Source organism: Petaurus breviceps, unplaced genomic scaffold, assembly GCF_028583685.1.
Source record: "Petaurus breviceps papuanus isolate PSGF00001 unplaced genomic scaffold, PetGlider_PUasm1.0 91023, whole genome shotgun sequence".
NCBI classification, from domain to species: Eukaryota; Metazoa; Chordata; class Mammalia; order Diprotodontia; family Petauridae; genus Petaurus; species Petaurus breviceps.
Window position 1 is genome coordinate 4,684,586 of NW_027187398.1, and position 15,790 is coordinate 4,700,375.

At 51.2% G+C, this 15,790-nt stretch overlaps 1 protein-coding gene and 1 long non-coding RNA gene across 2 annotated transcripts; one reads left to right on the forward strand and one right to left on the reverse strand.

Annotated features, from left to right (window-relative positions):
* Positions 1-1,337: 1,337 nt before the first annotated feature.
* Positions 1,338-3,907, reverse strand: LOC138153633 (uncharacterized). The gene is made up of 2 exons (XR_011166417.1): positions 3,869-3,907; positions 1,338-2,809 (listed from the first exon to the last, which is right to left on the reverse strand). It is a non-coding gene; the product is annotated as an uncharacterized lncRNA (long non-coding RNA).
* Positions 3,808-14,265, forward strand: LHX1 (LIM homeobox 1). Its single transcript, XM_069077909.1, has 5 exons — positions 3,808-5,860; positions 8,681-8,907; positions 9,224-9,501; positions 11,234-11,399; positions 12,195-14,265. The coding sequence occupies exons 1-5, from the start codon at positions 5,691-5,693 to the stop codon at positions 12,572-12,574; spliced, it is 1,221 nt and encodes a 406-aa protein (XP_068934010.1). The 5' UTR covers positions 3,808-5,690; the 3' UTR covers positions 12,575-14,265.
* Positions 14,266-15,790: the final 1,525 nt, after the last annotated feature.

Here is a 15,790-nt window from a genome sequence, read left to right on the forward strand (position 1 = left end):
TCAAATCTTAAGTGCACCAAGCCCTGCTTGAGGCCAGCCCCTAAAAGCCTTCTTTGGATTTTGAGACAGACCCTTTCTGGATAACTCTGAGTTGATTAGAAGGGAGAGACCTCTTGGATTTCTTGTTATCCTATGGAACCTAACCCCAGGTGAACCAGCACAGCCAGGGCTAGGAGAGCATTCGAACACTCTCTGTAGAACATCAGCTGAGTGTTGGAAAGGAAACAGAACTGGCCTTGAAAATAGGAAGAACTGGATTTTAATTCTGATTCTGTCAGACACTTGCTGAATGACCTTGAGCAAATCACTTCACATCTTGAGGGCCTCTATTAAATGAGGGGGTTAGACTAGATAACTTATAAGATTCCATTCAACACTAACATTCTGTGGTCTTGCTTGATAAAGGAGAGCGTTCCTTCTCCGAGAGACCGGAAAGTCACTGAGTAACATCTGAGGGGGAGAGAGACAAGACAGCAAGGTTGGGAAGAGGAGAAAGGTTTTTGTGTACTGCCTCTAGACTCAACTCTGACCCATTCAACTCTACCATCTGCAGGAGGAGGCCTGGGCTATTTGTTAAAAGTTCCCTTCCCTGCAACCCCCAACACTGTACTCACATACTCTCTGAAGGGGGGATCGAAATATTCTAGAATTCTGAAGGCTCCCTTGGATCCTTACTTGCTGCTTCCTAGGAGAGAGAAACTAGGACGCTGGGAAGATTGGATCCTGTCCTTCTCCTGCCTTTGGGGGTGGGTGGGAGGAAAACTAGGAACTATTAAGAATGAATGCCTCAGTGGCTGAGCGAGAAAGCCTGAGAGACGTTGGTGAAAGTAACCCTTCACGGGGCAGCATCGGAACTATGAATGATTGTGTCCATATCAGTGTGAATGTGCATGTGTCCCTGTATGCTTGTGAATATTAATGACATTCCCGTGTCAGTGCTCTGTATATGTGCACACATAACACATTTGAGTGTGGCTGAGCAAGGGAAACTTGCGCACCCGGCGGACTGGATGAGCGGTGTACCCGGGGCGATTCCAGTTCAGGGGCTTTTAGGATTTGGAAGTCACTCTTCTCAGGAATAAATGAGGTAAAATGTCACTGCTCCAGTATTCTACACAAACAGAATACTCAGGAAGTTGATGGAATATTGCCGTAAAGGGTCTAAATTTAAGTTCTAATAGGGTCGCCTGAAAATGAGTCTGCCCTCGGAGTCCTCCAATTCACCTGGAATCCTGCTAAATCGTCTTGGAAGACGGATGCAAGAGACAGATTGCTAATTTCCTAAAGCCCTCCTCCCTCCTTCGCTGCACTCCGAAACAATACGAATAGCCCGTGTGTAAAGCATTTTGCATATTTTAATGCGCTATACAAATACCAATTATTGCTTTTGATTTTCTGGTCTGCTCTCGAAGTGGGTGCCGAGAAGTGGGGTGAGTTGAGTGGCCGTACCCTCCTTCGAGCACGAACAGGAACCGGAGTTGGTGGCCACTTTAGTCCCTCGTTCCCAAATGGGCTTCAAGTTCAGACTACTGTCCCTGAGCCGCCCCTTTTCCACCCACACGCCTCCAAGGCTCAGGCTTCGAGAGGGGCGGCAGCCGCGTCCAGCTGTCACCCTATAGGTCCGCAGCCCCCAGGGTTCCCCCTATTTTGCATGAGAAGGAACCCAGCTGGGCCGGGGGCGGGAGGTGAGCCGCCCTGGACTCGGGTAGCTATTGATTCCAGGGAGGGGCGGTTGGGTCGAGGGAGCCAGCGGGCGAGAACCCGAACAGCTGCAGGGGAGAAGGGGGCCCCAGCTCGGTGGGACAGCCGCCTCACCCCAGACTCGAACTTCGACCTCAATGGGGAGAAGTAGTCGGGGGAGGGGAGGGGGGCTTAAGCGTCTAAGGACACTGGAAGAAGCTGCTTCGGTGCTGGAGCCTCCTCTTCCAATCGACCAATTTTCTACTGGATGCTAGGTCTGCAGACAGAGCAGAAAGAAGCAATCACCCAAGCCTCGGTCTCTTCCCAATTTCCCCACCCTGAAACCTCGAAATCTGGGGACAGATTCCTGGAGAGACTCATAGAGCTCAGAAGACTTAGTAAATTGGTTGAGATACTTTTTAATTGGGGTCTCCGCTGCCCTCCAGGGTTCACACCTGGGGAGGAGGAGAATTCAGCCTCTCCTTCCGTCCTATAAGGGATAAGGTCCAGCACAGCCCCCCTCCCAGAGACAGAAGAGAGAGACCAGGACTGGGGAGGCAGCAGCGAGGCAAGGGTCGTAGGCCTCAGGTTTGGTTTTAACTAAAAGGTGTCTGCCTCAAAGGCCTGTGCTATCCGGGCCCAGGAGAGGAGAAGCTAGGCTTCTTTCTCGAAGGAAGGGTAATTGAAAGGGTAGTCTGAGGACCCGAAACCCTGAAGGTTGTAACGAGCCAAAGTCGAATTCGTTGTAGCCGTTTCTCGATTTCTCTGGAAGAGGTGATTCAGGTTCTTGGGGAGAAGTCTTTTTCTCGACTGGGAGCCGAGACATCAGGCCCACTTCGGGCTCCCTGAGCTGCTGCTCTGAACCTTCCTTTGCTTAGAATCGCCTACGTAGGGCTGGCCTTCAAGGTCACCTTAGTCAAAGAAATGACAAGTCCCATAGGGAAGGAATTTGAAGCTGCTGCCGCCTCGACGTCGCAGACCTTGTCCTCCCTAGATCCACACTATGCGGAAATAAGATTTTGAGGCTGAGAGGGAAACACCGGGAGGAGAGCCGATCCCGCCTCCAACAACTAACCATCTGCAGGCCCCATCTCAGGAAAAATCCCGATTAACAGCGGAGACTGAGTCCCTGAAATGGAATTTAGGGTTGAATAGATCTGCAGCAGGGAACAAACTGGGAGCGCGAGATGCCAGTTTCCGTCCCACCCGACTCATACCTCTCCCCCGCCCCCCCCATCTGCCCCATTCCGAGCAACGTCGGACGCCCGGGCAGACCTGGCAGGAAATGGCCCCGGGGCTGGAGAGGATTCAAGAATTAGCCCTGGGGCCTGAGTGAAGGGGAGTTGATAAGACCCTAGTAAAGGGCTCTCTAAAGCTTTGGGAGCGTGGACGCCGGACCTCTAGAGCATGTGGAGGGAGGGGAGATGCGAGAGTCAATTCCCTTTCCCCCGGTGCCCGATAAGGCATCCTGGACTGCCTGGGGCACCCCTCACAACCTCCCTCAATCTCCCCTCAAAGCAGCCGCGGGAGTTAGTCCTATGACTTCACACTGAGTCATTTCATAATGAATTGAGGTTTCTCGGCTCACAAATTTTCTCACTGGTTCTTGCCTTGGTTGCAACTTCCCATCCGTAGCATTGTCTCCATTCTAGCCCCCCCCCCCCACCACTCTTTTTGACCTCTGGCCTCCAGCCCCTCCACCTTCTTCCCACCACCACCACACCCCACCCTCATCTGGAAAGTGTCTAAACAACTTTCATGGAGAGCCCAGAGTGGGAAAGGAAGCAAAGCCTTCCAGAGAGCGGAGTCCCTTGGACGTGTCTGGGGGGTATGAGGGAGAGGGGAGTGGCTATTCGAAGGGGAAAGGGTGAAGGCCTGAGCAAGTAGCAGGAGGGAGGAAGAAGTTTCGGCTGCCCACCATCCTCTCACCTATTTCCCCAAAGACGCGCTCTGTGCTTCAAAAGCCAGGAAGTCAAAGAGCCAAATAAGTCCCCATTGCATTCTTAAACAGAACCATGTGCCCAGGTCCAATCCCGTGCTCGCCAGCGGTGTCGCGACCCCGGACAAATCTGGGTCCTCCAACTCCCGCCCCCGCCCTCTCCCCCCGAGCCCTGCAGTCAACCGGCCTCTTGCCCCTAGTCTCCTCCCTTCACCGCGTTTCTTTCTCTCAGGCTTGCTATTGCCTTACCGGGTCAGGGCTGGTATCCGGGCCGCTGCGCCACGCCGCGCTGCGCACTTTGCCGCGGGTCCCGCGGCTGATTCTCTATAAGCGGTCTCGCTGCACTCTCCCCGGCCGGCGGGATGGATAATGGTTTACAGAGGGACCGCGAATCGCTGATTGGCCGTCGCCCGTAGTGACGTCGTCGAGCGCTGCATTAAGGCTAGGGGGCTTCCAGAGCGGCTGGGAACAGCCGAGAGCAGTGACGAAGCCGCCGGAGCCTGGGAGAGACGCACGGACGGGGACGGGGGACTGGGGACAGGCACTCAGGGAGAGACAGCCACGAGCCGCGGCGGAGGCAGCAGAAGAGACAATCTGTGCAGACCTGGTGGAAGCGGTGGTCACTAGGACTATAGAGATTTCTTTGGCGATCTGTGAGGACCTGCCCCCTCTCTAACCCTTGGAAGAAAAAAAAAATTAGGAGGCGAGCAAGGGCACTGGTATTTGCAACCGCAACCAAAAAAGAAAAAAAAAAGGCGGGAGGGGGGAGAAGGAAAGGAAAGAAGGAAAAAGGAAGTGGGCAAAACCCTCAGTCCTGCCCTAACCCCTTCCCCTCCCCCCCAGCGATTGCCTCTTGGACACTCACCCACATCCACAAAGCTGGCCGAGCAATGCGGGACTGCGAGAGGAGCTGGTGGGGAGCTGTGACCAGAGAAATGGTTGGCTGGGCTCGCTGAACTGAGGATCCGGCCTCCCCGGGAGCAGGAGCAGAACGGGAGGGGAGCTCGCAGAGCCCGCTGGGCCGCTCGGAAGAGACCCAGGCACAGGGGCCGTGGGTAAAGGAGGGGCAGCTAGCGTGCCTCTAGGCGACCTTCCTAGTGGAAGCCTCTCTGTCCAGTTTTTATTGATACAAACATTGCTTTTTTAAAAAGACAACAACAACAACAACAAGCAAAACCAACAAGCCAACAAGAGCTTTCCCCTCCCTCCTCCCCTGTCGCCTCAGCTGGCACCTCCTGTCTTGCTGTCCCCCTCCCTCCCTCACTGCATCCCCATTCCCACCCACCTCCTCCAGGCCAAGCGCTGCGTTCCATTCGCTTCCCCCCCACCCTCACCCCCCGACCCACTGGGCTATGCTGGAAGTTTAGGATTCAAAGCTCCTTCACTCATTTTTAAATTTTCATTTATTCCGCCCCCCCCCCAAATCGCTTTGTGGAGAAACACGCGCGCGCACACACACACCTGCACCCCTGAGACACTCAGACAGAGACACCCCAAGACAAAAGCAAATGCACTTTGACTTCTGACTGCGCCTACCTCAGACCTGAGAGAACTCATCGCTTGGGTGGTTTCCGTATAGACCGTTCTCCGCTGTCTTCTTGCGTCTCCGACTTTATTTATTTATTTTGGTTCCCGCGGTTCTCGGTGACCTTCATTCTTCAGCCAGCTCCTTGCCCACGGGTCGCTCTCCCCTCCGGGATTCTGTCTCCCAGCCCCAGGAGCTGCGACTGCCCCAGCTCTGACCTGGGCACTACTCCCGCCCCCCCTCCTCCTGGGCCACGCTTTTTCTTTTTTCTTTTTCTCCTTTTTTCCTCCTATCCTCTTCCGGTTTTGTTTGTTTTTAATTAAAAAAAAAAAAAGACTTTGGTGTGCGTTTTCGATCCCGCACAACCCAGCCGATCCTTTCTGTCTTCCTGTCTCTCTTTCTCACTTTTTTTTTTTTTTGGAGGGAAGAGGACTGGGGTTGGAGGCTCTTGCTGGTCCTCTTCTGGGGGACGCCTCCTCTTCTCGACCTGCCTGCCCTGTTCTGAGCCCTCTGCTCCCCCCTTCCCTTGCAATTAAACCAAAGACAATGGTGCACTGTGCCGGCTGCAAAAGGCCCATCCTGGACCGGTTTCTGTTGAACGTGCTGGACAGGGCCTGGCATGTGAAGTGCGTCCAGTGCTGTGAATGTAAATGCAACCTGACCGAGAAATGCTTCTCCCGGGAGGGCAAGCTCTACTGCAAGAACGACTTCTTTCGGTGAGTGACTCCCCTTTCTCCTCTCTTTCCCTTGCTCTGCTCCTCCTTCCTTCTCTCTGATCCTCCCGCCCACAGCTGACCCCTGCCTCCGGCCTTGGGCGGGAGGGAGCCGGCAACCAGAGACCTGACTTTTAGGGTTCTCGGGCAGCTTGAGTGCAGGATTTGGAAAAACCCAGCCTGGGGCTAGGATGCTCGAGTCCTGAAGGAGCTGCCTCCAAAGTTGGCCGCCAAGTCCCGAGGGCGCTCAGAGAGCCCAGGACTCGGTGCCTTGCCTCTCCTCCAACTCGCCCAACGAGCAAAGACACAGAAGCACTGGGAAAGCCCTGTCTTTCATTTTATTTTTATTTTTGTTTCTCCTCTCTACCCTATACTCCTCTCCACCTCACCCTTCAGCAAAGCTTCCCCTCCCCGGGCTCACTTACAGAGGGCTTTTTAAGTTCAGCCCGGAGCCCGGAAGCCACTCAGGCCTCCAGAGGTTAGAGGGCGACCGTAGGAACTGAACCTCAGTCCCCTGCTCTTGGCTTGGGCCTCCCCCAGGTCCTCCTCACTTTCTTCGATCAGGTCCGGTGAGGTCCTAGCTCTGACGACCTCCTGACCTCTTGCCGGTCTGGGTTGGAGTGAGCAAACCTGAGGGGAACTGAGCTCAAGGTCCCCCAGCTCTATTTCTCTCCGACTACTCTATTCCTCTCCACTAGCCTCCAAACACCGGCTGGCTCTTGGGGACATAGTAGACTGGGCCTGTTGAGGAGAAATCTCTCCCTCTTCTTTGCTAGGAACGTAGGAGGTGTGGAGGGCCAACCAGGCCCTAGGTCTCAGAACCAGGGTCGGTAATCGGAAGGGCAGGCAGAAATCTAGGCTTCAGAGCTTCGGGGGGAAAATTAGTGACTGGAGCCTCGGCCAGGACCAAGGAAGCTTCAGGCCAACCAGTACTCGAAGCAGCCCCTACCTCCTGCCCTGGCACTACCACCCCCTACCATCAAACTGTCCAACCTCGGCTGGGCTGGAAGCTCTACCTAGCCCAGGCTATTCAGAATCTGGATGTTGGGAAATCCTGCGCGGGGCTCCGCTGGTCTCCCGGCCTGGCTCTGGGTTGGACTGTTCCGCGTTCGGGTAGCGACTTGGCTCCTAGCCCAGCCCCAGATCTGTTCCCAGGGCTTCTTTCTGATCTGTTCAGGGTCTGCCTGGGGGTGAGATAGTTAGGCTTTTGACTTTTTTCACGTTTGGACACTGTGAATATCCGGCCGCGGGATCACAGCGACGGCTCTCAAAGTGGCCTAGACACCCAACCCAATAGGCTTCTCCTGGCTATCTCCTCCTCTAGTGTGATGCCCGTTAAATTAATTTAAACTCCCCTAAATTGTCCTGCATTTTTTTAATGGGCAAGGTTTGAGTACCCGTAAAAAAGAGTTTTAAGTCCTGAGAACAGGACTATCTTCTTATTCGGCTGATTATGTCAATTGTGTTCTTTTTGGAATTTTGTGTAGCAAACCGAAAAGGGATTTTTAGCTTGAAGTTTGGTTGTGGCACGTGTTGTCCCTAGGGCATGGGATTTAGGTGGTCTAGACCCCCCCCCCAACCCTGACTTGAGATTTATGGGCCTGGGGTTCAGGTGGTTTTGCAGGGAAGAAACGTGAACTCCTACAAGGCGGGCAGTGGAAGACTAGGGAAAGGGGACTTTTTCATTGAAAAACAAAACCATCCCACCTTGCCTCGGACAGAACTGAGGGGGAGCCAAACGAGGCATAGATCCCCGGACAGTTCAGGAACGAAGTTGAGAACAGAACCCGAGAATCCGGGAATGGAGAGCAGCGGACAGCCAGGGCAGTTAGGAAACGCCGGGCGCGGGAGAACGCTGTTTCCTCTCGAGAGGTTTTTTCTCACGCAGGTGGGAGCCGCCTTCCGAGTCCTGGACAATTCAGGGGGCCTAGGGTTCCGCGCACTTCTGTCGCGGGTTTAAGACCAGTCTAAATCATAGTTGCTTCGGGGAGGTGCTCAATAAGCCTCATTGCGAAGGCCCGGGGTCCGAAAATCTACATTTCCTTGGCAGCAGGGCTTGGGCGCTGGCTTCCACTCCTCTTATAAGCGAACCTGCCCCAGCGTTGTGTAAATAAATAAAAAGGCAGCCTGTGCCGCGGCTCTGTGAGTTTATTTATTTACGCCGGTTATGGCACCGGGAACTGAGCCAACCAACCCCCTGTGCCTTTAGGTTATTATTTTTTAGTGGAAAAGGGTGGGGGGACGAGTGAAAAGTGGCGCTCAGTGCATTTTGCATTGCGCCATAATTAACACCGGGAGATTATTTTAAATGCTAAAAAGGGATGGGGCCAGAAAAGTTTCCCGAGGCCTTGGCCTCGCCTTGCGCTGAAGTTTTGTTTTGTTTTCCCCTTGGTCTTCCCAGGGAAGAGAAGCCCGGACACTGGTAGGATCCTGGGCCAGATGGGTTCTTTCTTACCTCCTTTTGCTGACCTTTCTGTCTTTTTGCCTTGGGACTCTTCTCCCTGTTTCTGTCTCTTCTGCTCCATCCTATTCTAGTTCTGTGAGAGGCTTTCCATTTCTGTGTGGTTTTCGAACATCCCTCACTTCTTTCTGTTTCTCTGTCTCTGTATTTCTGTATCTTTCTCCGCTTCTGCCCTCCCCGCCATGCCCCCACTTTTCTCAGTCCTTCTAGGGGTTCCTCAGTCTACTCGTCTCGCTATACGTTTCCTTGTATTTCTTCCCATTTCCCGTCTGCCGTTCCCCAGATCTGTCACGTTGTCTTCCTTGCTGCTCACCTAGCTCAGTCTATCTCTGTATTTTGTCCCCGCCTTGTCTTTCCTGCAGGTGTTTCGGTACCAAATGCGCTGGGTGCGCTCAGGGCATCTCCCCCAGTGACCTGGTGCGGAGGGCACGAAGCAAGGTGTTCCACCTGAATTGTTTCACCTGTATGATGTGTAACAAGCAGCTGTCCACTGGGGAGGAGCTCTACATTATAGACGAGAATAAATTCGTCTGTAAAGAAGATTACCTAAGTAACAGCAGCGCCGCCAAAGAGAACAGCTTGCACTCGGGTGAGGGTCCAGGAAGAGTAAGGGAACTAGGGGTGGTGGCTGAGGGAGGGCCTGCAGGACCAGAGCAGAGCAGAGCAAACCAGAGACCCTACTATTGTCAGCCTTTTGGGGAGTAGTATCCCTCACTCTTGGAAGTTTTTTCCTAGAGGCCCACTGGGAAAGGGGAAGAGGGAACTGACACTTTCAAGCTAAGTCTGAGGACAGGGCCTGACGAGATCGAGCATGCACCAGACTTCTGTCTCACCCCAGCTACAGGTGTGAGAATGGGAGAGGTGAGTTCTGAGGCACTGATGAATAGGCTCTTCCCTCTTTCCAGCCACAACGGGAAGTGACCCCAGTTTGTCCCCGGACTCCCAAGACCCGTCCCAGGACGACGCCAAGGACTCCGAAAGCGCCAATGTATCGGACAAAGAGACGGGAAGCAACGAGAACGACGACCAGAACTTGGGTGCGAAGCGGAGGGGGCCACGCACTACTATCAAGGCCAAGCAGCTGGAGACACTCAAGGCTGCCTTCGCCGCCACTCCTAAGCCCACTCGTCACATTCGGGAGCAATTAGCACAGGAAACTGGCCTCAACATGCGTGTCATCCAGGTCAGGAACCCAGAGAGGAAGAGGGGAAGGGCAGGGAGCATTTTTAGTCTGTCTGTGGGGTTATGGACACATGCTTCACAGTGTCCCACCCGAGCCCTGCTTGCCCCAGGATGATGTTCAGTCTCAGGCTCGGGAGTGTAATCCGGTTGTGCGCAAAGGAAGGTTGTGTGTCTCGAAGGGAATGTATGTATGTAGCGCAAAGCTGAGTTCCCTCTATAACCAGCCAAGTTTGTGCAGGGAGTGAGAAAGGAAGGGAAAAATCGAGAAAGTGGAGACTGGTGTAGCATAAGGTGTGTGTACTGCTGGCGGGGGAGAGGGAGAGAGGCCGGAGGCCGAGGAACCGGCCCTACACCCCCTGCCTACGCCTGGCCTTTGAAGCACCGGGCACTCCAGAGGGAAGCAGGAAATGTACCCATACCGCCCTTTACTTCTTACCGCCGGTTCCTCTGGGGGTGGGGGGGGGGGGGGGGGGGGGGGTGGCCCTAGGGGTGAGGAGGGGCGGAGACTGACACTGCCTAGCTGAACTGGGTTGAGCCGCGGTTCTAGCCAGGGGATTGGGGCTGGGAGTTGGGGAGGAAGGCTGGGGGGGAGGGGAGGGAAGGGGGAGAGGAAGCAAAGCAAATCTGGTCAGAATGCGAGACGACTTGGTCCGATTCCCCTAAACGCCTCAAAGGACTGCCTGACTTATTGCTCCCAGTGAACTGGTTCAAGATTAGTCCTGAGTGTCTGGACTCCTCCTGACTTTCTCCTTCTTGACTCTCCCAGTCAGGAGCAGCGGCTAAGCCCAGAGGAGTTAATGAGTGATGGGCGAATCTGATGGACTTTGGTTTTGTTTGTAAGCAAAGGAGGAATAATTGCCTTCCCTCACTCACAGAACCAACTTTGTCTCTCGCCTCTTTATCTCTTTCCCTGTCTTGATGGCTGAGGGAAAAGGAGGGCAGACTTCCCCCTCTTTTACCCCCTTATGAAAGGAAAGTGAAGGGAATTCTCGGGGCGGGGGGCGGGGAGGTGATGATGGTCGCCGCAGAAGAGCGTTTTCTTCGGTAGCAAGCTCTGGGGCAGAGACTGGGAGGAAGAGGTGGCGACGCAGCCATCTGGGGTCAGACGGGATTTCTATGGTGTGAAAATGTGAGACTACATATGAGTAGGACTGGTTAGCTTGAGATTGTGTGGTCGGGAGGTTCCGTGTGTATATGAGCGATTGTTACACTCGGGGTTCTGGGTATCTTCGTTCCCGTGTCTGGAACGATGTATATGTTTGAAGGAAGAATGGCGTTGGATCCACAGGCTTGTGTCTATGAGACTATGTGACTGTTAGAAACGGATACATATAACCCAGTGTTAAAAACTCATACAACCCGACTGTCACTCCTTGTCTCACAGTTTGAAACTTTACGCCTGTCCGTGCATATATTCCTGTCGGTGAATTTGTGTTGGCTTGGTGTGTGTAGCATGCACTCTTGTTATATTCATGGCAACGCAGCAAGTCTCAGGTGGACTAGGTTCTGTACGTATCCAGGCGACCGGTCCCTGTTTCTTCGTCCAGAACCGTGACAGGGTTGTGGCCACGGCTGTCTGTAGGGAGAGAAAAAGTTATCTTGGAAGGGTCAGGGCCGAAGCCAGGGAGTGGTGGGAGGGTGGGAAAGGGAAGAGAGACGCATCTCCTTCTCAGATTGCGCTCCTGAACCAGCTCTGCCTTATGTCCCGGTTACCTGCGCCTTGTCACCTCCAGGTTTGGTTCCAGAACCGACGTTCCAAGGAGCGGCGAATGAAACAGTTGAGCGCTCTGGGCGCCCGGCGCCACGCCTTCTTCCGCAGTCCACGCAGGATGAGGCCGCTTGTGGACCGTCTGGAGCCGGGGGAGCTCATCCCCAACGGACCCTTCTCCTTCTACGGAGGTGGGTAAAAGGCTCTGGACTAGAGGAGGGGAGGAGAGGGAAGGAACTCAGTTCGCTTTAAGCGGGTCCGAGGACGGGGTAGAGGGAGGTGATAGAGACTGAACATCTCATCTCCGGGTTCCACTGCCTGGGTCCCTCTCCTCACGCCCGGAGGAGTCGTTCTGGCGCCAGGAACATTCAGAAGACTTTGTTTTCTAAAGGGAAACCGGAAATTTGGGAGAGTACATTGGGTCTAGGGTTCGAGGAAGAGGGGTAAAGTTCCTGGTTCTGAATAAAACTCTCTCTCTGTGTTTGAGGTGGGTGTCGAGGGAAGGTTGCTAGAACGAGATACCAAGTTGTCCTGGGCTAGCAAAATTGAGAATTCTTGCGTACCTCTCCTCTTCCCTCCGTCTTGGGGTGTGCTTCCTCGTCTGCTCTGTGCCCTGCAGAGCTAGCAGACAAACACCTTTAATATTCCTCTGGCCCTAGAGGGTCTCATTTCCTCACATCTGGGCAATGCATTGCTCCCAGAAGCGAGAAATAATCCCAGCCTGCTCCTTTTCTACTTATACAAGCAACCCGTTACCCCTGCTCCACCATCTATCTTTCTGGGATCTTTCTATCTTTCTGTCTAACTAGTATAATCTTTGACGCCACTGGCTCTGATTCCTAGGGAAAATGCTCCCTCTTACCCATTTCCATTTAATTTTGCATTACCTGGGGCACTAGGACCCTTTTCAATGCCTCCTGTCCACTATGCATGTCTCTGACACCTCTCTTTCCGTTTTTCCTCTACCTCCTTTTTGTTACCTCCAGATTATCAGAGCGAATACTACGGCCCTGGGGGCAACTACGACTTCTTCCCGCAAGGCCCTCCTTCGTCACAGGCGCAAACCCCCGTGGACCTGCCCTTCGTGCCGTCTTCCGGCCCGTCGGGAACCCCCCTAGGAGGTTTGGAACATCCCTTGCCTGGTCACCACCCGTCCAGCGAGGCACAGCGCTTCACTGACATCCTGGCTCACCCGCCTGGAGACTCTCCAAGCCCGGAGCCCAATCTCCCTGGACCTCTGCACTCCATGTCGGCCGAAGTCTTCGGACCCAGCCCGCCCTTCTCTTCGCTGTCAGTCAATGGCGGGGCGAGCTACGGTAACCATCTTTCCCACCCTCCCGAAATGAATGAGGCGGCGGTGTGGTAGCCGGGGCCACTCCTGAGCCAAGCTGCCTGCCGTCTCTGGACTTGCAAGGTTGTACAGAAACGAGTCGTTATTAAAAATACACACACAGTAACAAAACAAACAAAAAAATCACAAAAACAGAAGCAGCCCCCAAGCAGCTTCCTCTCTTCCCGCCGGAGAGACCGTTCTCCTTGGGGTGTGGTAGGAAGGGAAGGGAAGATTTGGGGGTGACTGCGAATTGAGATCCGAATGCACCCTAAGAAGGGATTGGAGTCCCAGCCCCGGGGACGACGTGCAGGACTTGGGGTGAGTGAACCAAGTAAGGCCAAACTCAAAAACGTTCCCCAATTCGCGTAAGAACTCAAGGAGCCGAGCCTCCGCCGGTAATCCAGTGAGCTCGCGGAAGGTCGAGGCGAGCTATAAGGACTAGCCCAGCTAAGGACAGCTCCCGGAAGCTCCCGGCAGCTCCGGAGAGGCGATGAGGGTGACGATCGGCCGGTCTAACTGGCGCCCAAGATGCACAGAGTGGAGAGGAAGGACGCCGGCACAAGTCGAGAACCAGACTCGCCGCAGAGACCAGAGGAAGCGAAGCGAAGCGAATCCGAGTCAGGGAGGGGAAAAGGCCGGTCCTGGAGCATTCATTTCTGGGCTAGGATGAACGAAGTTTCTAGCTCTAGGAAACCTTCGATTAGTTTTTGTCTCTCAGAGTTTACTAACAGCGACAAACAACAAACTTTTAGCTTCAGAAACACCGACCTGCTGTGCATCAGGTGGGACTTTTTTTTTTTTTTGTCTGTCTGTCTATCCGGTTCTTTTCGGCCAAAATAACAGAAATGCGAAATGCCCTCAGCATCAACTCTACCTTCAAAAGCTACACACACAAACACATATACGCATATGCATACACACACACCACACCCTCATTAGGATGATCTCCAGCCAGACCTCTTACTAAAATGACTTGAAACAACAGCTATACAAGAAAGTATTCTACCTTCACGAGAAAAGTTTAAAAAACAAAATAAAGACTATTGAACTAAAAAAAAAAAAACAGTCAACTGTTTACGTATGATGTTAAATTCAGGAGTTCAGTGTTTTACTAATATATCCTGTTTTGAAACCTCTTGTTCAAAAAGCAAAATGTTTTGAGCAACCAACCAAAATCGTTCCTTTCTTTTCCCTCCCTTCCTTTCTTCCTCCTTCCTTTCGTCTTCTGTAGATGTTCTCTGACAGATTCGCAGGGCTTTCGGCTCACTGTGCTAGTTTGTAAAAGGTGTTGTTTACAGGAGGCAAAGAGAAAACATGATATACAGACAGTTGCCAAATAAACTAATTATAGCACAAATACTGTAAGGTGCCTGGCACCAGCAACCCGAGAGTGTTAAAAAAAAAAAAAAGTGTTACAAGGTTTAAGAAAAAAAAAACATCTTTGCTAATTTTTAGTCCTGTTGAACATTCATGGAGTTGTTAATATGACTTATATAGACCCACACAGGTTTTATTTTTGTGTCTTTAAAATAAAAGTCCAAAATATTTAAATTTTATGGTCAAATATGCAGTCAGCAGCTGCTACTTTTTTCTTTATATATTAAATTTCTCATATGTCTTTTATTGTTCTAATAAACCTAAGCTTGTGTGACCTCCAGTGCATATTAGACCATTCACTGTATGAAAGAAAACATGTTGAATAAATTTGTGAGTTTTTAATAAAAATAGAAAATCTGATGTTTAGATAACTGGTGTTTGATTTGCTCTTTTGATGGTGGAAGGGAATGCTTGTGATGAGTGCAATGATCTCCACGGAGGTGGGGAGCAAGTTTGAAGCAGGAAGAGTAAGGGTTGTTTGGGGGAGTGTGTCTGGTACTTTGGTTGGAGGGCTAACACTTCCTTCAGTCTCCCACCCCTACCGGGAACTCTCCCCAAGCAGAGTGTTTCTTTGTGGATTCCTCCTGTCAATAAGTGCAGATTTGCATTTGGTGACTTGACTAATACAATGGAAGAGCTGTTCACTGATAAATTAATACAGAATTGGAAAAGCATACCAAATCCATGGCTAAGTGAGAATGTTTTAAGGTCTATCTTTAAGTACCAAAAATTAAAAAATCCAGTTAGTCAGTCGGTCTGTATGCATGCTTATCTATTTGTCTCTATCTTTCCACATTCTCTTAGCCTGTACAAAAACTTTATCACGAATGCCAGAAATCTGTAAATATATAGCTAGGAATGGGTGGTTCTCAGTTCAATTGGTTTCTCATAGGTAATCCTGCTTTCTAATTTGGTACCTTGAAAGACAACATAAAATGGATGTACAGTGCAGGTAGAAATGAAATATTTTAGTCCCTTTCTCAGAACTGATCAGAAATCATTGTTTTTATGGCATTTGTTATATTTGAAGTTTCAGGGGGGCAAGGGAGGTTTGAGTTTCTCTGCAAGAAGAACAAAAATCATTACATTAGTAGAGAAATCACATTTCAACTGTGAAAATATCCAAATCCTTTCCAAAACTTCATTAGATAGGGGGGAAATTTAAATATTTTACCTACCATAGAAGAGGTATGAGTTTGTCTATTATTCTCCAGGTGTCAGAAAAGTAATGTAGACCCCGTCTTTTTCTATAGTCCATCCTCTCTTATCTCCCAGATTCCAATCTGGATTATTTATTTTCTTATATAAAAATCAAAAATATTTTACATTATATAGTATGTAATTTCCAGTGCTGTTTTCCTAGTTTGTTAAAACATAACCGAGTTTATCTGTCTGGCAGAGGAGAGCATTTAAAGTGAGTAATATTTCACTACATCCACAGGCTGTCTTATCTAATAAGGTAAAATAGAAACTATCTACAAGGGATCTGGCAGTGTTCTTTCAAAAATCAGAATTTATTAAATACCAGGGAGACTTTTTGAAACTCATAGTCTCTGTATACAACTCATTTCTTTATCTGCACTATGAGATACATTGGCTTTTGGGGGGCCATTTTGCATTTATATAAATTAAATCCCCAGCAATTTATTCATTAAAGGTTTTCTTTTTTTTTTTTAAGGAATTCATTTTACTGGAGGGATGCTCATTGGGAAGCAGGGTTTTCATATCAGAGCTGCTGAATTATTTAGCAGTTTTATTGTTGAATCAGGTATTTTATTTGAAGCATTTTACCATTAGACACAATGTGTAGACTCAGTGTTTCTTACTTCCCAGTGTAGCAATTTCTCTCTCTCTCTCTCTCTCTCTCTCTCT

Bases quoted from the DNA above. Each gene is read 5' to 3' on its own strand.
- LHX1 (XM_069077909.1), top strand. From the start codon at position 5,691: ATGGTGCACTGTGCCGGCTGCAAAAGGCCCATCCTGGACCGGTTTCTG. The intron at 5,861-8,680 runs GTGAGTGACTCC...TCTTTCCTGCAG, and splicing joins TGCAAGAACGACTTCTTTCG to GTGTTTCGGTACCAAATGCG. The intron at 8,908-9,223 runs GTGAGGGTCCAG...CCCTCTTTCCAG, and splicing joins AGAGAACAGCTTGCACTCGG to CCACAACGGGAAGTGACCCC.